Source organism: Vicugna pacos, chromosome 9 (genome assembly GCF_048564905.1).
Source record: "Vicugna pacos chromosome 9, VicPac4, whole genome shotgun sequence".
NCBI classification, from domain to species: Eukaryota; Metazoa; Chordata; class Mammalia; order Artiodactyla; family Camelidae; genus Vicugna; species Vicugna pacos.
Window position 1 is genome coordinate 32401025 of NC_132995.1, and position 23713 is coordinate 32424737.

Sequence of the window (23713 nt, forward strand, 5' to 3'; positions counted from 1 at the left end):
CAAGACCCCAGGGGATACCAAAATCCACGGACGCTGAAGTACCTTACAGAAAACGGCGAATACAGTCAGGCCTCCACAGCCGTGGGTTCCGCCGCCACAGATACGGAGGGCCGATTGTATTGTCTAAGCGTGGATTTAAGCTGTGCCCGCCAGCCCCTGCATGTTCTTGTGGCAGCGTGTGTGTTCTTATTTTCCTGCTGCCGTGCACAGATCAGGAGCCAAGAGCCCAGAAGATGGGCAGGAGGGGAGGAGGGGCATGTGGATGTGCTTCCCCAGGCACTGGACAGCCTGGGTGCAGCCAACACAGAGTCAACACGAACTCTACTGCCCGATGCCACACATGGACGTTTCTACCTGCACAGCCCAGAAACAGGGAAATATCCTCATGCTTGGGGATTGGATTTTGATATTACCATTCAGTTGAGGCCTTAAGCAACATCGCAGTGCCTGTCATCCAAGGAAGAGGCAACTCCTAGCTCAGAGATTGAGGAGGGAGGAGAGATGGCTTAGATTAGGGTGAAGGAAAATCCTTTCCTTTCTCTGGGCTCACTTGGTATGGCCAGACCTTCAAGGCATTTATATCTGCTTCAGGGCACTCCCAAGAGGTGCAGGAATGGGAGAAGCTGGCCCTGCCAGGAGATGGGCTGCAGCTGGGCTAGAATGCAGGCCTAGCTAGACGGATCCAGCTTCTGGACTTTGAAAGCAGTCCTGTCTGGTTATGGGTTTCCTGGACTGAGATGTCCTTCTGCCCTTCTGAATATTAGCTCTGTTTTTACTCGCCGTTGGCTCCCCAGTGCCCAGCACAGTGCTGGCCCTTGAAAGGTGCCAAATGAATGAACATGCCTGGATCCCCTACTAGGCTGTAAACTCCTTTCAGGCAGGGACTACTTGGGATCCCTACAACGTGGCCCCTACCTACCCTCCCCAGTGCCCTGATGACCACAGGGCTGAATCCCTTTCTCCTCATTGGAAGTTCTCAGCTCCAACCCATGATTCCATGGGTCAGACTGAGGCCCTGGTGGTCCTTGTGGATGAGGATGGAGACCCCACTAACCTACAAATGGGAGGAACTATCTCTATTGGTTGTGGCCAGGCCTACTCCTTTTATGGCCTTTCTGAATGGTGACAGCATCTTTCAGCAGAGGTCTTCTGGACCCACGTGCAAGAGATTCATTCACTCATTCATTTGTTCACTTACATTTTCACTTACTCCCTCACTCACTCATGTCTTCAGTCATTTGGCTATTCATGTGATTCATTTACTCATTCAACAGCCACCAAACGTGTAAAATATTGTGTGCATATAGAAATGTTTTAGACACAGGTCTTGCCCCTGAGAGCTCTCAAATTGGGGCGAGGGGTGTAAGAGCCATGAACACAAATAATCAAACAGCAGAGTAAAAAGTAGTAAATGTCATGAGAAATGTACAAACATATCACCGAAGCACCAGAGAAGAAGAGATTTCTTCCATCTGAGAGAGGGGAGAGATCAGAGGAAGCTTCCTGGAGTAAGTGTAACCAGCATTAGCACCGGAATTTCTATATGGAACGTGAGGTGAGGATGGCAGCTTGCGGGGGAAGCTGCATCATCTGGCGGGCACTTTACATAAGACTGAAGAGTAGTCAGCTGCCTAGATCAGAGAATGAGGTTATAATGGCGATTGGGGAAGGTGGTTAAATCTCCCCAGAGTCTCCTCTTGCTTCTGCCACCCAAGAAATGGCATTTGCGCTCATGCCTCAGTCAACGAGGAGGATTTATTTGGGTTCAGTGTGACAAGGGAAGGATGAACCCCTAACAGAGCAAAGGCCTGGAGGTGGGGAAAGTTCAAGGCAAGGACAGGGAGACTGGAGTCCTCAGGTGTCAGGGGAACAAGAAGAAGGGAGTAGTGGGCAGGGAACTTGGAAAGGTAAGTTGAGCTTGGAATGCAAGGTGAAGATGTTTGGAGTTCATTCAGCAGATGGTGGGAGCCATAGAAGTTTCTGGGCAAGAGAGTGACATGGCCAATGCTGGTTTCAGGGCCGTATCTCTGAGGCAGTGAGGAGAATGAGGAGGAGGGGGTGAGACTGGAGGAGGCTAGTTCCAGGCTAGTGCCCTAATGGTCAGGGTACAGAGCAAGGGTACAAGTGGAGGACCCCATACCACCTGGCAAAAATATTTAAAAGTTGTAAATCAAATAAGCAAACGAAATATGTTCTGCCCTCCTACCTCGACAAAGACAGCTTCATTGCAACATGGAGCATGGAGGTGCCAGGAGATCCACCCCATGGTCCCACCCCAATCTGTGGCCCAACTCCCCAGGCTACCCACCCCTAGCTCTTCCCTCAGTACACCCATGGGCACACAGCCCACACGTCCAAACTGTGTTTGCACCACCGGCGAACAGCCACCCCTCAGGCCTAGAGGGACACACACTGGCTGCACATCTGTCCCTGGAAGCCTGGGGAGGAGGACTGAGCAAATCCTTAGAAGCAAGTGGGCTTGGGAAGATAGAAAATTCCAGAATCCAGAGTGCTCCATGTGTGGTCTAGAAAGAGAGCTTACAGGCTCTGGCTGGGCACATGCCCCTGACTTTTGAAAGCAAGGCCAGGAGAGGGCCCAAGGGGGCCTTCTAAAGCCTAGGGCCCAGAATAGGGGTCCCCACATGCCCATGGTAAGGGCTTTCATAGTCAACCAGGAAGACAGAATGAGACCTGGGCCAGGGCAGGAACAGCCCCTGTGAAGGAGGGAACAGAAATGGCAGATGATAGAATGGGTATGACTTGGGGAGGGGACACAGGTAGCTCCTAGTCTGAGCACTGTGACTGCCATGTGAGCCTGAGCCTGGCTTCCTGACACCTTGGCAGGTGGGCAGGTACAGCCACCAGCATGACTGTACTGCTTACCTGCTCCTCTGCCCTCCTTCTGCCTGCTCTCCCCAACCCCCAGACAGTGGCTGGGCCGTGCGCAGGGCGTCTGGCCCCAGGGAGAGGTGGGGTGAACCCAGGTCTACACCCACATGGCTATAAATAGGGCGCCTTGAGCAACTGCTCACTCAGCCTCCCTTCCCCAGCTGTGACAGCATCAGAGCCTCTCAGACACCTGGACCATGGACCCCGGGGACTGCACCTGCATGTCTGGTGAGTAAGGATGCCCACCCCAGGGTCCCATGACCTCTCACCAGCTTCCTACAGGGAGCCTGCAGGACTTGGATTAATGCTTCTCTTTTTCCAATTAGAAGCATCAGTGGGGTTTATCCCAGACTGGCCACCTCTGGGGCAGCTCCTATGCTCTGTTGGGTACCAGCTTGATTTGCTAGAATTAATAGCCTGGCTTAGGGATGACTGTGGGGGGTACCTAGTAGTAAGACCCTGCAGGCAGCCACCAGGGCAGGGGAAGAACTCTGACCCAGAACAACCTGCTTTTAGTCCTTTGCTGCCATTCACTCCTGACACTGATTACTTCCGGGCCTCAGTTTCTTCATCTCAAAACTAGAGTTACTCATCATCCCCAGCTGCCCACCTCCCAGGGTTGCTGTGAAAGTGCATCTTAAAGCATTTGCAGATGTCAGGGGAGTTATTAGAAGCACAGGTGGACCTCCGAGTCTGAAACTGCTTAATTCCATGGACGCATGTTGGCCAGGAGGAAGGAAGTTGGGGTTCAGAGCCATCCTGGTTTTTATGGCCTTGGGAAATAGTATCAAGAAGTCTTACAAGCCTCCTTGGTCCCTAAAAGGACATGTCTGTCCCCAAAATTTGCCAAAAAGACAAAAGCTTCCAGCATTTTGAAACTCAAAATTATAGGTGGGATTTTTTCTTTTCCAGTGTAAATGGTCTTTATGACATGGAAACAAGTCGTAGCTGGGGCTCTCACTTTGGGCTTGTTTCAGTCCTTTGCTCTTCCTCCTACCCATTCAGGGCTTCCATCTTGCCTGATACCTTGAAAAGGTGAGGAGGATATTAAAGGCTTCAACAGTCCCTGGGGGACCTTGGACTTGTAGAGTTGGCTTAGCCTAGTGGTTCCCAAACCAGCTGTGCATTAGAATCATCTGGGTTGCTTTTTAAAAATACTGACCCCTTTTCCCCACCCAGACCCATGAATCAGAATATCTCAAGGTTGGCCTGAGGAATCTGCATTTTAACAAGTGCCCCAGGAGGATGCTGATGCAGCCACCCCAGTTTCCATCCAGGGACTGTGACTAGGGAACCACTGAACAGTCCTTACTGGGGTGATTCTTGGCAGCATCTTCACCCTTTTGTCCAGCCACTGCCCAAGGACAGCCCAGAATCTCTGCCACCATGACAGCCTACAGCACGCCTGTGTGCTCCGCTCCACCTTGGTCCTCATATTTGTAGCTCTGTTCTTTTATCTAGCAGGAATCTGCATCTGTGGAGACAACTGCAAATGCACAACTTGCAACTGTAAAACGTGTCGAAAAAGTGAGTGTGGTGAGCGGGGGCACTGCTGGTCTGGAGCTGGGAGAGTCTGTTCCCGCCATCCTCAACTCTCCAGCCATCATGGGATTGAGGGGGTTCTGGGTGCCTTTTACTCATTTGGGAGGGATCTAAAATAAAAGCTGAGCCCCCAGGGCTACAGCCCACCTGGGGATGAGGGCATCCACTGTGTTTCAGAGGTTTGGATAAGAGGACTGGAGGGTGTTTGAGCCTGCCCTGTGGTGAAGGGGATAGAGCACTGGCCTGGCGTCATAAGCCTTTGGGTCTGCCACCGTCCAGCAGCCTTGGGCCAAACCTTTCCCCTCCCTGGGCCTCGGATGGACTTTGAGTGACCCGAGGTCCCTTTATGCTCTAATGTCCCGTAACTTCTGGTCCCAGGTTTTTTGCTCACGTAGATCAGAGCCCGTGTGTGGCATGCCCTTCTTGTTCTACTTCTAAGTGGTGATGGGGGAAGTGGTCATATGGGAGACTTGACCCAAAGCTGATCTGTCCATCTCCTGACCCTTTCAGGCTGCTGTCCCTGCTGCCCCCCAGGTTGTGCCAAATGTGCCCAGGGCTGCATCTGCAAAGGGGCATCTGACAAGTGCAGCTGCTGCCCCTGAAATGCATCCATCCTCGTGCTGGAGACGAGGTCTGGGAAGCATCTGTACAGTGCGTTAGTCAAGAAGTTGAATGATTGTACAATAGATTGTGCTTTTTATAAATCTGTCCAAGTCAGGTGTTGGTGATGTTCATGTGAAGTGCTTGGAGCAATAAAGTTTACACTTCTTGTTGTCTGGTGGCTCAGAGCATTGTTTTACCCTAACCCAGCAGGACCAAGAAGTGCTGAGCCCGTGCATATCCCGTAGGTGCCAGCCTGCACCCCTTCTGCAGATGGCTGCTAACCTCGAGATCCTGCCGCTCTACCTGAGGGGTTTCTCCTGCTGCATGAGCTTGCTTGATGCATGCACAGGGCAGGATGCCCCTGGGAACAGCCCTTAACCGACAACAAACAGGAGCTAGTGGATTAATACCACCAGCATCTTTATCCTGACAGTGGGATAAATCTGAGTTACGTTCTATACCATCTCCCAGAAGTCCTCAGCAGCACTGAACTCCAATAGCCCATGGAGGTGACCTGCTCATTAACATACTCCTTATTGCTTTCCTTCCTTCAGTGCCCCACTTCTCCCTTCTCCTTCTGGGGCTTCCTGGGGTCACCACCCAAAGAAACTACTTGTATAGGGTCTGCTTTGGGGGTAACCCAATCTCTCCTAGAACAGTGTTGGCCCCGAATGCCTTGTGCGAATGATGCTGTTTAAGGGACTTTAGCCCCGAACCAGCCATGAACAAGTAGGTCTGTGCAGATCTAAAGAAAACCCCCAAGGCTAAGACAATAAGGGCATTAGCTGGTTGAGTTATCTGGGTCCACCTTTAGGACAGGGTGACTGGGCAGACACGGACCAGGCAAAGCTGGAGCTGTTCTCTGAAGCTCTTGCATTTCACAGAAGTCAATGTAAAGAGAAACTGAGTTCTTTGTTATATCCCCCACCCCCAGCCCCAGACTGCTGACACATGTATCTAGTGCTCACTCCACCAGCACAATTCCAATTAAGTTTGATGATAATAAGAGCTGCCATTATGCACCAGCTAAATGCACCAGCCCCGTGCTGAGCACTGCACACACGTGCTCCTCGTTTAATCCCTGTAACAGCTCTGCAAAGGGTGGGTTGTGTGGAGGAATCCTTGATTTTTTAAAAAAAATTTTAATGTTTTTTAAAAGTGAAGTACTGTCAGTTACAATGTGTCAATTTCTGGTGTGCAGCACAGTGTCCCAGTCATGCATATACATTCATATATTTGTTTTCATAGTCTTTTTCATTAAAGGTTATTACAAGACATTGAAAGGGGGGAGGGTATAGCTCCTAGTTATAAATAAACCTAGTTACCTCCCCGAAAAAACAAAACAAAACAAAACGAAAAAGACATTGAACATAGTTCCCTGTGTTATACAGAAGAAACTTTTTAAAATCTATTTTTAAAATTATTTTTAAATAGGTCTTCATGAATGGTGTACAAAACACAAAAGCTACAAAGGGTATAAGACTCCTTCCCACCTTTGTGCCCCAGCCCCAGGACAATTTTCACCACTGGTGTCAACTCCCAGAGATATTCCATGGCTGCATAAGCACACTGACATAAAGTGTGTGTCTCTCTCTCTCTCACACACACACACACACACACACATGCACGCACGCATGCACGTACATAATACGTACCCGGGGAAAGTGGGCAAGTGTTTTCTCTCAGAGTAAACTCTCTGCTGATTTTTTTTCCCACTTAGGAGAACAGGTAGAAGGAAGACCCCCTTGTCCTCTTTCCTACAGGATAGAAGGTCTCTAGACAAACCCCCACAAAGGTTCCAAAGAGGGCAGTTCCATCTGCCTACTGGGGGCAAGAGTGAAGACTTCCTGCTGGAGGTGGCACTGGAGCAGGGACTTGAAGAACACACAGGATTTTAAACAGGTAGAAATTGTGGCAGGACATTCCATGAAGAGCTAACAGCTTGAGCGGAGGCGAGGAGCAGGAAAGCCTGAGGTATATTTCTGGGTTAGCATGGGTTCCATTTGGTTGTGAGAGTAGGTGGGGGCCAGTCTCTTCCTTGGAGAGACTGGAAAAGTAGGCCAAGGGGAACTGGAGTCTATCACTTGCTAGTTCCGGATCCTGGAAGGTTTCTGAACAGAGAAGTGCTCATTGAGCACCAATTACATGTTAGGCAATCTGCATGAAATCTCGTTTAATGCTGTCCATAACCCAGGAGGTAAGGGGTGTTAGCATCCCCACTGAGTAGCTGAGGGGGTCTGGGGGGATTCAAACTCATCTGTCTGACACCAAAGCCAGTCACTCTTAAGAACTTCAGTCTTCACTCACTGTGTTTAGGAAGATTCTAGCAGTAGTGTCAGGGTGCTCCAGGTTAGTGGGCAGTGCAGTAACCCCAGAGTGGTCCCTGCAGTTCAGAAGCCCTGAGGGCTTTCTCTGGGTTCCCCAGTGAAAGTGGACCCTTTCCCCTTCATAACTCCCTCCCTGTGAGCCACAGATGTCTGGCCCCAGCCATGCACAAGAACTTCCATGACAGAGTGACCCTTGAACCCCAACCCACCAGCCTCTGACTCATGCAGGGTTTAATGACTACTCCCCCAGAACCCCCACTGAGGGGAGACTGCAGGCCCCTCTGTCTCTACTGAGGAGTTTCAGCCTCTAGGAACACTCCACGTTGCAATCCTATGAGCCAGGAATAAACACTGAGAACCAACATATTGGCATGGTTGCTGAGGTCATCCTGGCCACCTTATAAAACCTGAAAGAGAGGAGGCAGGTCTTCCCGCCTCCTCCCTCCAACACCCCTCATCCTGCCAATGGCCAAAGAAAAGAGCCGACTCTCCTTGTGGCCTTTAGAACAACACAAATGTGCCGATGCCCAGCTAGGGAGGACGCAGGAGGGGAGGAGACAGAACCAGCAGCCAGGTAGGATTTGAGCACTCAGGGGGTCAGCCTGGTGTAGGGCAATAATAGTTCCCCAACTGCAGTGCTTCGAGAACCACTTGCATGCTTTCAGTCATAACCACATATCATACTTATATTTATTTTAAAAGGAAACTTTGTATCACTACTGTAGAGGAGAAATGGAATCGTTTGCCATAAACATGGAGTAACCATGGAGATATGGAGGAAACGAAGCAAGCTTATTACATGTTTAGCTAGGTCTTGTGGCAGACTGAGGCTCCCTCGCTGTCCTTTCCCTGACACCTTACTCTCCCTCTGTTAAAAAGAGGAGCTGGGCAAGTGTGGGAAAAGCATTGAAGACATCCTAAAACCAAGCTGAGGGAATCAGACAGATTGATGGAGAACCGAAATGGCGAGTCCAGGTTATTTTATAAACTCATCTCACTTTGAGAAGCTGGACCACTGGTATCAGACTTGGAGTTGAGACGTGTTTCAAGTTCTGGCTTCACTACAACATTGCTGTATGACTTTGGACAAGACCCTTGCTGTCTCTGGGTCTCTTCATCTGTTAAAATAAGACAGGTGGTTCCCACGGCATGGGTTTTTGAGAGGAGTCTCAAAATCACTGTTCAAATCCTGGGGTGAGTGGGGCAAGGATAGGACAGGAAGGGGGAAGGACACTGCCAAATTGAGAGTAAGACCCCAGGTGCATCAGTAAACTGGTGGCAATTGGAAAGTCAATGTCACAAAAGGCTAGAATTGGGTCCCAGAACCTAGTTATGGCAACTCACTACTGTCTCAGGCACAAAGATGTGGTCCCTTGGAGATGAGAGTTGGGCCCTTGACTTTGTAGGGATGGGACCTGGTCCAGGCTAGGGCTGGCTTGGAGTGGAGAGTCCATCTATACTAGGAGGTCTAAGGTCAGGGCTTTGATGGCCTCTTACTGCTCTCAGGTGTGAAAAACCACCTTTACCGTGGGCCAGGCTGGGTTGACTCAGGGCCACTGCAGGTCACAGAGGGCCCATATAGGGCATTTTCAGGGGCCTCAGACCTGCCTTGTAGGTAGAGAAAGGAGGCAGGATAAGTTCCTTTGTTGCCAATCTGAAGATTCTGAAATTCCATAAAGTTTGCTTAGGGTATCATAGCATCTTTGGCTATCCAGGAGCCTGGCACCTAATAGGTGCTTAACAACTGGAATTCATGGCAAATTGAATTAAAGATATCAGAGCAGGCTGAATAGCACTATGCTTAGATTTAAGTCCTGGCTCTGCTTCCAGGCCAAATCACCTATTCTGCCCAGCCTCAGTTTCCTCTCCCTGCAAAATGGGTTAACAGTACCTATCATAGGGTTATTGGTTGGAGTCAATAGGATAATATGTGGAGTGTTTAGCTCCACATGGTGCTTATGGTGCTTAGTGCATAGAAAGCACTCAGCAAATGCTGGACACTTTCCATATTAGTCACTAGCAGTCATCTGGTTGGCCTATATGAAAAATGGGAAGAGAATTCCTTGCTAGTTTTTGGAAGAACTGGAACTAGAAACCATGGGGCTCCTAGACCAGTGCCCCTTCTCCTGCTTTAGCTGCCCCTGTGACCAACATTGCTCATTCAACATTCATTCTACTAATAAATCCAGATCTCTCCCCGAAATGACTTCATCTGCAGATTAAGTATATTTGTAAACTCCTTTGATAAACTACTATTTACCCAGGCTCCTTAACTCCTGGCCAATTTTTAGTCACAGGAGAGTAAATTGGGAAACTCTTTAAGAGTGATCTGATCACCCTGAGTGATCTTCAGCCCTCAGCCTACCTGGTCCTTCCTGCTGGCCCCAATCTAATTAAAAAGATAAGCATCTCCATGAACTCCCTTCTCCCAGGAAGCACTGGAATTGGGTGCATCAGTCCTCCAGGGTGAAAACTGATGTCTGACTCAGCTGGCCCAAGCCAACACCTGCCATCCTCTTTTTTTGTTTGAACTGCAGCTACAATTCAGGAAGCACAGAACTGAGGTTAACAATGGAGCTCGGTGTTGGCTAGGAGTTATAGGGATCTCAGGCTCCTGCAGGGTTCTCATCTGACCTCCTGAGTTTCAGATTCATTTGCAGATGGTTGGTAAGAGCCAACATGGTTAGAGCCCTGCTCTGAGAGCTTTCCAAGTGCCATCCGATTTAAGCCCCTGACAAACCTGTTCCCATTTTACCCTCAAGCAACCCAAGGCACAAAAATATTAGCAACTTGCTAGTAACTTTCCATATTACTAGTAAGTGGCAGAGTCAGACTGTGAACGTAGCCGGCTTGATTTCAGAGCTACTCATTCATTCATTCAATAAATGTCTCCTGTGTACAGGACACTATTCCAAGCACTTTAGATGTGTCAGTGAACAAAAGCAATGATTCCTTATTGGATCATGGTGCTTAAATTTTAGAGGAGGAGATCGCACATAAGCTTTACATATAAATAAGGTATTTAGTTTGTTAGAAGGTGTTAAATGCTATGAAAAAAAGAAAAGATAGAGCAAAATATGAGGAATCACGAGTCCAGGGGGTTTGAGGTGTGTGTTGCAGTTTTAAACAGGGTAATCATAGTGAGCCTCATGGAGACGGTGAAATTTGAGCAAAAAACTTAGAAGAAAGGAGGGAGTGAGCCATGTGGATATCTGGGGAAGGAGCATCACAGGCAGAGGGAGCACGGAATCATTTTACATTGTGAGAATTAACAAGGGGTCAGAGGGAAATAAAGGTAGGAGTGAGGAGGGACCCTCTGGAGCAACACATCTATGTGAAATGCTCTTCAGAGGTCACAAGCTGAGAACTGAAGGATGAGGGGCCAGCCAGGTGAGGAATGGGGGAGAGGGTGTTCCAGAAAGATGTTATGGTTTTCAGACCTCTCAATATCCTGGTCACCCTTGGGTGCGGGGTGCTATATTAGGGTTCTCCAGGGAAACAGAATCAGTAGGAGATACACAGAGAAAAAAAGTATGAGAGATATTGATTGATTTTAGGAATTGGCTCACATGATTATGGACACTGAGAAGTCCCACGATCTGCCATCTGCACACTGGAGACCCAGGAAAGCCAGTAATGTAATTCAGCCTGAGTCTGGAAGCCTGGGAATGGAGGAGCCAATGGTGTAAGCCCCAGCCCAAGTCCAAAGGTCCGAAAACCAGGAGTCCAAGGGCAGGAGAAGATGGATATCTCCGCTCTGGCAGAGAGCAAATCACCTTTCCTCCACCATTTTGTTCTCCTTGGACCCTCAACAAATTGGATAATGTCCACCCACAATGGTAAGAGTGATCTACTGATTCAAATGCTAATCTCTTCTGGAAACATCCTCACAGACATACTCAGAAATAATGTCATACCAGCTATCTGGGCATCCCTGAGCCGGGTCAGATTGCCACATAAAATTACTCATCACAGTGGGAGATGCGGGGAGATGGTTCTCCCAGCTCTGAAGACTTAATCCCAGGGAAATCTGAGAGGCCTGAGGGGAAACGGCGGGGAGGCAGCTTTGGCTGAGTGTGTTGGCAGCACATTTCGCCTGGCACTGAAAGTCCTAGATATTGAGGCCTTGAATGCGGCCAAGGCTAGGGCCTAGGCCAGATGAGTCTGAGGCCAGAGTGCTCTTAGGCAAAACAAAAACAAACAAGAAATGAAGTTGTGAGCTCTAACATCTGAAACTGGACAAAGCCAATTGGGAACCAATTTCGGTTTCACGTTAAATATCTTGGGATGTTAAAAGATAGCATCTCCTCTCTGGACTCTTCCTTCTTCCTCTTTTTTTTTTCTTCCTTCAACTTTACCGAAACTTAGGCTTGTGGGCCAACACACAGTAAACTTGCAAAAGCCTGGAGAAACCATCTAGCTCAACCCCTTAGTTGAGGCCATTTGCAGCACCTCCCCAACCTAATATTTTGGGGGTGGGGAGTTTCCATCTGACATTTTAAAGTGCTTGCTCAGCTCAGATTTAGAACAGAGGATCATCTTTCAATGGGGATGTTTCTGGAGCAAGATCCAGTCTCCTCGCGAGTCTCAGTCTGTCCCACTCAGCAAAATCAAAGTCTGGAGATGCACCAGACCCGCAGTCATTGTAGGGGGAAGCCTTGGGACTGTCACAAAGGGAGGGTTGCAAGTCCTAAGGGGACATTGCTACCAACCAGGGTCCTTGGACTCTGTGATCAATAGAAATCGAAATCAATAGGAGGCCAGGCAAGAAATTCAGGCAAGGTTTTATTGGGGCTCGTGCTGCAGCACCAGGAAGCGAAAACAATAAACAGGTGTTCTTGTTCTATCTCTGAGGAGGGCAGGCTGGTTCCTTAAATAGGATGAGGGTAGGGGCCGATTGGTGGATCGGGCCAGAGAGGTGGCTTAAGTAAGCTGCCCAGCCCTTTGGTGGTGCTGCGCGCAGGGATCACACATAGTACCTTGCTTTTGCTCCTTGAAACTCAGAAGTGGCAGTTGGTTTGTGGCCTTTTTGTATACTATTCATAAATTGCTGCGACTGCACATGCATGTGGTTATTTTTAGACACATAGTTTCTTTGAATTCTGTTGCTCCAGGAGACGTTTGTCCAGCTGCAAATGCAAGCACTCTGGTGGAGCGGCCCAGGTCCCAGCCTATCTCAGCATCTCTTTTAAAAAAGGTAAATTGGGATGTGAGAGGGGATAAGATCCCTTTGGAAGGGCTTGTGGAGGAACTTCCATTCTTGGGGAGGCAATAGGTGTTCCAACCAAATGCCGGATGCTAACCCCTTCCACTTCCACCTTTCAAATGTTATTGCAGGGATCCTGGGATAAGTTTTTTTTCACTCTGTCTCTAGATGAGGCTTGCCCTTGTGAAGCCCAATACAACCGTATGAAAGGTGCTTGCACTACAAGCAAGAAAACTAAGCGAGGCCTCCCCATGGGGGTCATCATGTGACTGCCCTGTCTGAAATGCCATTAGCAATCCTTTCTTCTACTTCTTTACCTTTGATCAGTTGTCTCATGCTGTTCTTTGCTCCTCTGTCTTCTGGGGATTAAGTGTCTTGACTTGCTGAGTGAGGACACTGAGACTTAGAGTAAGGACATGAACTGTTCTGTGTCCAGATTCTGTGGCTGCCTGCCCCTTCACGCCATCTCTGCCTCTTCTTCTAATCTCTGCGGCTGTTACAGGATACTCATCACTGGATTCTGGAGGCCCATCTGGATAATCCAGGATGATCTCACCTCAGGATCCTTAATTTAATAATGTCTGCAAAGCCCCTTTCTCCAAATAAGGCAATAGTCACAGATTCCAGGATTTGACATGGATGTCTCTTGCTGGGCCATTTTTCAGCCTACCACAGGCACAAAGGACTCTGAGAAACTCAGCAGAAGGAACAGATAAAAGGAGATCTGCTTCCGTCTGAAGCTAGGATGCAGCTAGCTAGCACCACCATCCCTCCCCGCCCCTCCAAACTCCCACTAGTCACCCCAGGCCTGCCCTTGAGGCCTTCCAAAGTAGGTCCCTCCCCAAGCCAGTTTGTGAGACCCTTCCAGTTGTATTAAGCTTGTCTGCCCAGAAGAGAGATGAGGGAACGGAGTCCTAGAGCAGCAGGGTGGCTCAGCACCCCATTTGGGCGAATCTGGCGCACAGGAAAATCCTAGAACAAGGGATAAAGGGGGAGGAAGGATGAGGCAGGGAAGAGCTGGTAAGTAAGAACACCCTTTTCTCTCCCTCCACTTTCAAAGGAGAGAAGCACGCACTTCATGCGGGAGGCCGCTGCAGCGGTCCACACTGGCGGGCAAGCGGGCGGGGAGTGTCCCCTGTGCACACGGTGGGAAGTGGGTGGCTGCTCGCGCACGGCGGCGAGTTGGGGAGGGAGGCGCGCGCCCGGCTGTGCAAAGGGCATTGGGATGGGGCGGGGGGAGTGCCCCTCACCGGGCACACTGTGAGGGGGTGGGGACCGCTGCCGCAATGCGCGCCTCCGCCCAGGCTCGTGATCCCAGACGGTGAGAGGGGGCGCCGCGCGCCGAGCGAGCCGGCTGTGCATGCGCGCCCCCGCCCGGGGCTATAAAAGCCTCGCCACCTGCTGCCGCTAAGTGCGTCCAGTTGCCAGAAGCCAATTCACCTTCTCCAGCGGCAGCTCTTCTCGACATGGACCCTGAGACCTGCCCCTGCCCTACTGGTGAGCCCCCGCCCCCATCCTGCGGTAGAGCGCTCCCCTTTACTTGCAGAGAACCCCATGTCCTACCCCTTGGCTAAAGGACTTTTGGGGGAAGGGACCCTTATTTCTCATTTGTAATCTCATGAAGGATGGGGCGGCTGCATCCTAAAGGGCACTGAGATTTGGCACGCCACTTCCTCCTTTTAGGCCTGGCTCCACCCCGAGTTTTCCTGCGTTAACCCTTCCTGTGGCACTCCCCTCTCTAGGTGGCTCCTGCACCTGTGCTGGCTCCTGCAAATGTGAGGGATGCAAGTGCACCTCCTGCAAGAAGAGTGAGTGTGGGGACTCCTCTGCCTCTGCCCCTGACCTCTGTGCTCCCCTGAGTCAGCATCTGTCCATGCAATATGCAGCGATCTCTAGGTCCCCTGTTACGTTGCTTCCTACCCTTACTGGAACAGAACCACTCTCGGAAGGCTTAAGACACACAATCACAAGGGTCCCTCCATCAGTGATTGACACCTAAGCCTGTGGCAGGGTGTTTTTGTAAATTCCTGGAAGATTGCAATGGACAATTGGGATTGAAAACTGCTCCCCTGGTCCAGCCCCTCCCCTCAAAGTGTCCAGTGCCTGGGGAGCCATTAGTGAGTCTGGGGGTTAGATCTGGGGTTGGGGTCCCTTAGGCCCTTTCGGGCCTTTTTGGATCCCTTCAGTTTTACCTCCCCCGAATCTTCCCAAAGCAGTGTAATATGTAGGGAATGTAGAAGGTGAGGGGATGGGGAATGCCCTTCTTCCTTCGTGTGTAAGACTAGGCACCGGCCCCCCATGGGTCTCCTGGACCCCCTACACCTGCACCATCTCTTCTCCTCCAGTTTATCCTTCAGGGCCCTTTTCAAGGCGATTTACCCTGGATATTTTCTCCCTAAGGCTTCACACTCCCCCAGCTCGGGCTAACCCCACCATCCGGGGGACTCCTGCATTCACTGAAGGGGCTGGGTGCTAGTTACTGGATACCTCTCTTCCACAGTAGCCCAGCATGCAGCTGACACACCAGAGATGCTGAGTCAACCTAGGTGTAATACTAGGAAAGGGGCAGTGAACATCCTCCCTTTTGATGGGGACAGGTGGCAGAAGAGAGGCCATCAGACTGGGTGCCCCTGTTTTATCTGCAGGCTGCTGCTCCTGCTGCCCCGCGGAGTGTGAGAAATGCGCCAAGGATTGTGCGTGTAAAGGTGGAGAGGGCGCTGAGGCTGAGGAGGAGAAGTGTAGCTGCTGCCAGTGAGGATGTGCCCCCTCCGTGTGAAACGTGTGTAAATAGTGCTTCATGGCCCAGTGCCACCTGTCCCCATAGTGAGGCTGGGCAGTGTGTCCCCATCCCCTGCTAGCCACTGGCAAGTGACAATAAATCCTATGAATAGCATAAGCTAAGGACTGGTCTCTTCTTAAAGGGGATTGGGGGTGGGGGTAGAAGGAGCCTAATATGAGGGAACTGCCCATTTGAAAGGTAAAATCCTGAGAGTGGCCACTGATCTATTTGGGGTGGGGACAGAGCTCTGGGGGCAGAATACATCCTCCCCTCACTTCAGATGGCACATGACCCCCTACCAAGTCAAGCTCAACTCTGGGGAAAGACAGGAGACCAGACCCATATAGGTCTGTCGCTTTCTCCCACCTTTCAGCCTCACTGTCTCTATCTGTACAATGGGGTTAGGGGAAAGTTAAAACCAGACTCTAGCCCCCAAGTCCTGCAGTTTCTGGGATTTTCTAGCTGCTCCTGCAAAACTGCCTATTTTCAGAGTCATCAGAGGAGAGTCCAGGAGGCCCGGGGCCATCTTGGCAAACTGTCAGCTGCGTTTCCAAGGTTTCACTGCCCTGAAAAGCCTGTCTCCCCTAAACAGATTGTTCAGCTCCTTTTCAAATCTTCTCATTTGGCAGTTTGTCCTCAGCTCTTTCCTTCTTTAAGGGGAAGTAGGGTAATAAGAGCTTTATCTACAGTGGTTGTGGTACAGCCCTTGATGAAAGGGAACACTCAGATCTACCTGGGTTGAATGGAAAAGCAAAATAGAATTCTGGGAGAGAAAAGTTTCCCAGTTAAGAAGACATGATTCTATTAACTCCAGTTTTCCTCCAAGTTAGTTCTTCAGGACAGTCCATTCAAAAGCCCACTGGGATTTTTTTTTTTAAACCTAATGGGCTAAGTTTGGAAAAATAGAGTGCAAGAAGAGCCAAGCCAGTTTCGAAAAGAAACAACCAAAAAGGCTTGCTCTAACACTCTAACAGTACCGGTTCTAAAGCTCTAGGAAGCGGTGTTGGCTCAGGAAGAGATCAGTAGGGCAGAGAGGATAGTTCAAAAACAGACTCCAATGCAGCTGCAAGGAAGAGATGATCAAATCAGTAGCAAAAGGATACACTAGTTAGTGGAAAATGTAGAAACAGTTGGCTACCCTTTTGCATATCATATAAAAAATAATTTTCAATTGACTTTAACCCCTAGGAACAAAATCAAAGCTGTATAAGAATTTGGAAGAGGAAAATAGGAGAATGCTTATTACTTTGGGGTAGAGATGACTCTTAAATAAGATACCAAAAAAAGATTGATAAGTATAAGATTATCTTGCCGTTAAGTCCTCTTAAGCAATGTCCTTAATCTTACTTGATCCTAGAACGGTATGATTATTATACTCATTTTACAGATGGGGCAATAGGGCTTAGGATAATTTGCACGAGGTCTGTTAAAAGATAAACGAAGGCATATTAAAAATAAGAGTTTATTTGAGCAAATATCTATTTGAATCAGGCAGCATCCACATATAGCAGATAGGAGCTCCAAGGAGCTGCACAAAATGATGACTTTCATAGCAGAAGGGAGCAGGAACAAAGAAGTTACAATAGGGAAAAAAAGCAAGTTGATTATTGCAGTAACTTTCCTTTAGGGGATGGCTGGGGTCCATCAGGCAGATTACCTAACTAGAGCTGATCAGGTGACCTGATCGGTTAAAGATTCCATTTCTGGGACAGCCAAAGTCTCAGTTTGGTGACAAGAGGCTTACATAAGCAACATCATTTTGGTCCTGTTGTCTTGTTTTTAACAAGTCACAAAGCTAGAAAGTGGTAGAGCCAGGATTTGATTCCAGGCTGTCTGACCAAAGTCTAGGCCCTTACACTTTAAAGGCTTATCTTCTCTGTTAGCTTCTGGCTTGCTTTGTGTTACAAAAGCATTGAAACAAACCTTAATCACCTCATACTCATCAGGATGGTGTCTGTCCATTTGGGCTGCTATAACAAAACACCGCAGACTGGGTAGCTTATAAACAACAGAAATTGATTTCTCACAATTTGGGAGGCTAGAAGCCTGAGCTTAGGGTGCCAGCATGGTTGGATGAAGCCCCTCTTCTGGGTCAAAGTCTTCTCATTGTATCCTTACATGGCGGAAAGGACTAAGGGCCCTGTGGGGTTTCTTTTATAAAAGCACTAATCTCCTTCATGAGATCTCCACCCTCATGACCTAAGAACCTCCCAGAGGCCTCAAAGGACACAAACACTCAGATCATAACAGATGACTACTATTTGAAAATGTTGGCAAGCATGTGGAGAAATTGGAACGCTTGTGCACTGTTGGAGGAAGTGTAGAACTGTTGTTCCTCAAAAAATTAAAAATAGAATTACCTTATGACCCAGCAACTCCACTTCTGGGTCTATACCTAAAAGAATTGAAAGCCAGGTCTTGAGGCAATAGTTGGAGGGTATTTTAACAGTAGTTATTTAAAACAGTAGCAAATTTAAAACGTACATGCCATCCATCCAGAAAGTTCACTGTACCATGGTTGGTGTCAGCAGACGCCTCAAAATCAGCTAAGTATCCTTCAGGATGGAGGTATTAAAATGGTCATAACGAACAGCTAATAAAAAGAATGCTATTAGGCTCAGGGTACTGCTATGCAAAGACCTCCACAACTTACCATTAAGTGAAAAAAAAGTTGCATGTATAGTATAATGCTAATCACATTAAAGGAAATTAAAACTCCACATCTGTATATATCATGTATCTATGGGCAAGGATGTCTTTGATGAGCCTGCGCATGATGGTGGTGACAGAGGTGCCCAAGGGTGTTGCTGATTTGGAAGAAGATCTTGTAGAGATGGGGCTGCATGTCCCCCGGGACTGTCAGACACCTAGTTGAGCTCTGACCACGTGGGCATCTCAGGCAGGCACTCATGCTGCTTCATCCCTTCCGTAATGTTGATGATCTTCTCGTGATAAATATGAATATTCATTCTATCCCACAATTGAGTGCTTGAATCCATAAGCCTCTGTTTCTATTGCCATGGTGGCAGGAAACTATCTCCCAAGGCAGTCCCTTCTAGTCGTGACCAGCTCTAATTGCCAGAAAGGCCTTTCCCACCCAGAGCAGGATCTTTATTCCTGGTTCTGCCTTTGGGACCGCAGAGCACAAGTCTAATTTCTTCTTTTTGGCATGGTATAAACACCCAGGTGTAGAGTCAGAAAGTCCTGGGTTCAAATACCCATGCTGCCATTTATAGCTGTGTGACCCCGAGCAGGCCACGGAACTCTTCAGCACCTCATCTGTGAAACGTAGCGCTGTGCGGAGGTCTAAGCGAAGTGAACTCAGAATGCCCTGATGCACACATAGTAGGTGCTGGCAGATTCAAGGTAACTGCAAATGTGTTGACTACTCCCATCAAGACATGGGGTCTTCATCCTTCTTCCCCTTGAATTTAGCGAGGCTCTGTGACTTCTTGACCAATCGAATGTGGTGAAAGTTACCTGTGCTAGTTTAAAAGACTCACAGCTACCACTCCTGTCTCTTGATATTCTCTCACCCTTGGAGCCCTGAGCTGAATATAAGGACCCTGACTGCCCTGAGGCCACCATGCTGAAGAGGCCACACGAGGGAGCTCTGGTCTTTAGTTCCAGCTAGGCTCAGCCTTCCAGCCACGCGTGCCAGGATGCCAGACTCGTGAGTCAAGCAGTCTTAGATCCTCCAGACCAGCCCATCCACCAACTGAATGCCACCAAATGACTTCAGCCAATGATACATGAAAACAAAAGAATTGCCCAGATGAGCCCTTCTCACATTCCTGACCCACAAAACCAGGAGAGACAATAAAATGGTTGTTGTTTTAAGCGGCTAAGTTTTGGGTAATTTTTTGCAAAGTTACACATAATTGGTGTCACTACAGTCCATATATCTGAAAGCAGGTGTTTTCTGCTAGGTTAAACTTGCCCACCCCTCAGCTGTTTCTCACATGATGGGGCTTTGAGTCTTAGGACCACTGTGATCAACTCTCTCCTAGACTACTGAAGCCCAACAATGAACACAGCCCTCAGGGTGGTCTGCCCACCTGTGCCAGTTAGGGATCTATCCAGAATGATTTGAACAAAAGCAGAAATTTTTGACTCATGGTGGCTTCAGGCTTGGCTGGATCCAGGTGTTCCAATGATATTGTCAGGTTCCATTTCCTTTACAATGAATTTGTTTTCAGGCTCTTTCTCATGGAGACAAAGGCTTTAAAACTCAGCTTCACATCCTTTCAGGTTCAAGTGGAAAGAGTATCTGCCATTCTCCCAGCATCTCCAGCAGAAGTTCCACTGATTCTCTCTGGTTCGTGGCTGGGTGACCCAATCAGAGCCAACTACCCTGGCCAGGGAGCCCATGGATGGGGCCTATTCCATCCAAGCCATATGGACTAAGAGTAGGGAAGAATGATTCTACAAAGGAAACCTAAGGGTACTGTCACTGGGAAAGGATGAATGAATGACTGGGCAGAAGAACCACAAATATCCACCTTAGCAGTTAGAAAGGGATGAAAAATTACCTCCCTCATTCTAGATGACATACGTCTATTAATGCAGGCTAGGGCCATATCATTGCCTCACACTGTTGACTCATACCAGACTTGAAGAGGGGTATCTTTCCTCATCTAATGCCACTTGGCTTCTTTTCCTCACCTCCAACCATATGAGGAATGCAAGCATTAGAAATTCCTCCCTCTCCATCTCTGTCCCCCACCAAGTGAGGCTTTCATGGGTACAGAGATTAGCAAAATTGGGCCTGGGCTCCCCTTCACCTTCGCTGATTGGTCATCTCTCTCCTCAAAGAGTCAAAATGACTCAAGGGAGATGGCTTAGACCTGGAAGCAAATTTTACTGCCAACCCAGATGGCCTAACCTCAGGGTGATTCAGTACTTTTCAGGGTGAAAGCAAGCCTTATTGTCTCCTCATAGAGCTGGATTGTTTCCCTTGAGTGGACAAGTGACCATCTGATTTATTAGAAACCAGAAATTTTGCATATATGTGTACACATGTAAATAATGCCACCACCCAAACAGCAGCCCTTCAGTGCTCTCAGTCCACAGGGCTACTGGACGCAGTGAGATTTCTGAGACCTTGGCTCTAAAATCAGAGCATGTTTGCATGTGACCTGCAAATGTTAGTTCTCATCATTTGACAGACTAGTAAACTGAGGCTCAGGGGAGCCCTTGCACATATGGGCCCCAAGGTCACTCAGCAAGTGAGCGGCAGAGTGACCATTAGAATTTAGTCCTTTTGACAGTTCAGCTCTCCCGCTCTGCTTGGTGTTTTTATTTGAGTGAGTACACAGGTTCCAGAGTGGTGAAAAGCATTTTTTTTAACTTTTCTTTTGTAATTGGCCCAAATGCAAAGAGGCCAGGCCTGGGAAGAAAAGAGACAGGGAAGAGATTACTCCCATTAATTGATTTGACAAATGTTTATTAAGTGCCTATTGCAAACTTGGCCCTAGGCTGGGGGCTGGAGACACATCTCAGGGGCAATGACTGCACCTGTTGATTCCAGTGGCAGGCTGAGGTGCAGAAGGACACAGACATCACTCCAAGAACCACACACGTTCCTACGTATTACAGCCATGCGAAGTGCCAGGAAGGAAAAGGACAGCCTGGTAAACAGTGTGTTCCACTGGCTTCCTGACCTAGCACAGGGGTCAGGACAGGATTCCAAGAGGAAGTGACGTTTGAGCTGAGTTATGATGACATTTGCACAAGACTTTACAGTAAATGCTGCCAGGACCACCTGTCCTCCGCCCACCTACTCACTAAACTCCCCACTGCAGCAACCAGCATTCCCTAAGTCCGCCAGGAACCTTCCAGTAACCCGCTCCTCTGATGACACACTCTGGATATTCCCAGGATGATGATCTAAGACCCGTTACACAGCAGTCAAGACACATGCCAGCAGGAAAGCAGGATGTGCCTCTTCAGAGAGGAATTTGGACACCACCTCTTCCCCTTAGCACCTCTAGGGAAGAAAGTTCTTGAGGGGTTTTCCCTTCCAAATGCCCCAGGGCACTGCCAACTTTCCAGCTGGCTGCTTTCTCCAGGGGCTGGAATACAACTTCTCCTCTTCCTCCCCTGCCCGGCAAAAACATTCTCACCCTCAGAGTGAGAAGGCAGTGGCCCACCTCCTGCCAGACTGGACTGTGTCTCCCCTCTCTGCTCCCCTCTCTGCTCCCCCTACCTCTACCCTAGCTATGACCCTGTTATCACTTTTCCTCTTTTACTGTGGTGCTGAGTTTCCTGAGCACAAGGCTTGTGTCTTCTTGATTCTTACTCTGCCCTGTTGGTGATGCCTACCCTTTGAGGGCCTTCAAGCAGCTGCTGGGCCCACCGATTTGAATCACCAGGCTCTCCCAGTTGCTAGCTCTATGACTTTGGGCAAGTTACTTAATCTCTCTGGACTGCCATTGTCTAAAATGGAAATGAATAGTCCTTACCTCACAGGGTTGTTAGAGCATTAAATGAGAGCTCGCACATAACACGCTTACTACCTTCCCTATCACACGCTGAAGCACTCAATATACAATATGTCACTAATAACCATCCCAAGGGTTTAATATGATGCTACACAATTATTAAGCCTTGACAGGTACAAAGAGTTTTTTTGTAATCTGCCGTGACTTCCATCTGGCTTTCCATCTGAGCAGAATCCCCGAGACTCGCTTAGATCCGCTCTCTAACTACTCGGGTTCAAGTTACAGGGCACGGGGATGGGGGCTGGAGGAGGGGGAAGGCGGTGGCGGGAGCCGTGCACAAAGCGGAGGGCCGAGGGCGAGGGGGGAGCGGGTGGTTCGGCGCACGGCCCGGCAGCCCTGCATGCGGTGTTCTGTGTTCGCGCTCCCACCTGGCCCCTCCCGCGCCGAAGTGGCCCCGGGGCGCACATAGGGCGGCTTCTGGGAACTGGTGCCCGGAGGCTCGTGTGCACAGCTTGGCTGGGTGCGCACAGCCCCGTGCGCCGCGCGGGCCGCCAGTGACTCAGCGTGGGGCGTGTGCAGGCGGCGCCCGACCCGCGAGGGCTTTTGCACTCGCCCCGGCTTCTTGCCGTTATAAAGGCAGCCCACCGCGCGCTCCGCTCCAGCACGCCCTTCTATCCAGTTACTCGCCACACCTGGTGCATCCGTCTCTGGTCTCTGGACTCCAGCCTCTGCTTCAGCTCGCCATGGATCCTAACTGCTCCTGCTCCTCCGGTAAGAAATCTGGTCCGGGGCTGGGTTAGTTGTAGAGCTTGAGAAGCAATTTCTGACTCATCACTCCGTTTCTGGGTACTAATTGCCCCTTTCTAAAGCGTTCTGGTGTACCCACCTCTACTCTTGAAGTTAAACTAGGAGGCCCCGTTTTACCAGATAAGATCAGAGTTCATGGCTTACCGAAGTTCCCACGAGTTGGTTTTGGAACTGGGACTCGTATTCGGGCTCCTAGCTCCCATGCCCGCGTTCAAGTCTCCAGGGACCCCCCCCCTTTTTTTTTTTGACCCCTGACTTTCTCTTTGCAGGTGACTCCTGCTCGTGTCCTGGCTCCTGTAAATGCAAAGAGTGCAAATGCACCTCCTGCAAGAAGAGTAAGTAAAATTTTCTCTATACCTACCCCTAACGCCACCCCCCGCCCCTACCCGCGCCAGGGACACACACATACACCGCGTCTACCCGGAGGGAAATTTAAATACCGCTGCTGGGGCCCCTTCCCTGGGGAAGGTGGCGCCTCCACTGGGGAGGACGGGAATCTATTAATCCTTTGTCCCAAGCGCTCATCTCTGCCGTCTCCTTTCCTTCCCCAGGTTGCTGCTCCTGCTGCCCAGTGGGCTGTGCCAAGTGCGCCCAGGGCTGCATCTGCAAAGGGGCGTCGGACAAGTGCAGCTGCTGTGCCTGAAGTCGGGGAGACACTGCCCCAGATGTAAATAGAGCAATATGTACAAACTTGCCTTTTTTTTTAATACAACCTGAACCGTTTGCTATTCCCCCACCCCACCCCCGCTATAAAATACATGAATGATAATAAAAGTTGTTGGCTTTATTCTGGCTGTTTTCCTTGGCTTTCCCTCAAGGGCTGGGGGTAGGGGGGGTTGGGATTGGACTAGAAGTACAGAGATTTGGTTTCTGGATGGAAATGTTAGTCCCTAACAAACTCAATGCCTTGTTCAAGCCACATTACCTTACTAAGCTTCATCTTCAGTAAAACGCAAGAGACTTAGGCCAGATGCCATAAGGGTGTTGGGTAGGTACAGGGTGCCTTCTGTTCTCATGTCAAGGGTCGATGGCCCAGAAACTTCTCATTCCAGAATTCTCATTCTCCATGGTTTCCCTGCCCAACTTCAGTTTCTCATTAAATTTTAGGCTGAAAGTG

At 49.3% G+C, this 23713-nt stretch overlaps 2 protein-coding genes and 1 long non-coding RNA gene across 5 annotated transcripts; all 3 read left to right on the top strand.

Annotated features, from left to right (window-relative positions):
- The first annotated feature begins 3007 nt into the window (after nt 1-3007).
- Nucleotides 3008-5205, top strand: LOC102531570 (metallothionein-4). Of its 2 annotated transcripts, none has more exons than XM_015248104.3 (3): nt 3008-3117; nt 4351-4416; nt 4942-5205. In XM_015248104.3, the coding sequence occupies exons 1-3, from the start codon at nt 3087-3089 to the stop codon at nt 5031-5033; spliced, it is 189 nt and encodes a 62-aa protein (XP_015103590.1). In that variant the 5' UTR covers nt 3008-3086; the 3' UTR covers nt 5034-5205. The 2 variants fall into 2 exon arrangements, with proteins under 2 accessions (XP_015103590.1, XP_006214598.1); XM_006214536.4 differs by having other exon boundaries at nt 3014-3117; nt 4354-4416.
- Nucleotides 5206-6461: 1256 nt separating this feature from the next.
- Nucleotides 6462-14018, top strand: LOC116281902 (uncharacterized). 2 transcript variants are annotated; one of them, XR_012075650.1, is made up of 3 exons: nt 6462-7008; nt 10919-11200; nt 12476-14018. It is a non-coding gene; the product is annotated as an uncharacterized lncRNA (long non-coding RNA). The 2 variants fall into 2 exon arrangements; XR_012075651.1 differs by having other exon boundaries at nt 6462-6936.
- Nucleotides 14019-22454: 8436 nt separating this feature from the next.
- On the top strand, nt 22455-23383 carry LOC102531330 (metallothionein-2). Its single transcript, XM_006214535.4, has 3 exons — nt 22455-22560; nt 22866-22931; nt 23148-23383. The coding sequence occupies exons 1-3, from the start codon at nt 22533-22535 to the stop codon at nt 23237-23239; spliced, it is 186 nt and encodes a 61-aa protein (XP_006214597.1). The 5' UTR covers nt 22455-22532; the 3' UTR covers nt 23240-23383.
- The last annotated feature ends 330 nt before the right edge of the window (nt 23384-23713 follow it).

What these genes read in the sequence shown, in the direction of transcription:
- LOC102531570 (XM_015248104.3), top strand. Translation starts at nt 3,087, where the DNA reads ATGGACCCCGGGGACTGCACCTGCATGTCTG. An exon ending in GGACTGCACCTGCATGTCTG is followed by an intron (nt 3,118 to 4,350) that starts GTGAGTAAGGAT and finishes TCTTTTATCTAG; the next exon opens with CAGGAATCTGCATCTGTGGA. An exon ending in CTGTAAAACGTGTCGAAAAA is followed by an intron (nt 4,417 to 4,941) that starts GTGAGTGTGGTG and finishes TGACCCTTTCAG; the next exon opens with GCTGCTGTCCCTGCTGCCCC.
- LOC102531330 (XM_006214535.4), top strand. Translation starts at nt 22,533, where the DNA reads ATGGATCCTAACTGCTCCTGCTCCTCCG. An exon ending in TAACTGCTCCTGCTCCTCCG is followed by an intron (nt 22,561 to 22,865) that starts GTAAGAAATCTG and finishes TTCTCTTTGCAG; the next exon opens with GTGACTCCTGCTCGTGTCCT. An exon ending in ATGCACCTCCTGCAAGAAGA is followed by an intron (nt 22,932 to 23,147) that starts GTAAGTAAAATT and finishes TTCCTTCCCCAG; the next exon opens with GTTGCTGCTCCTGCTGCCCA.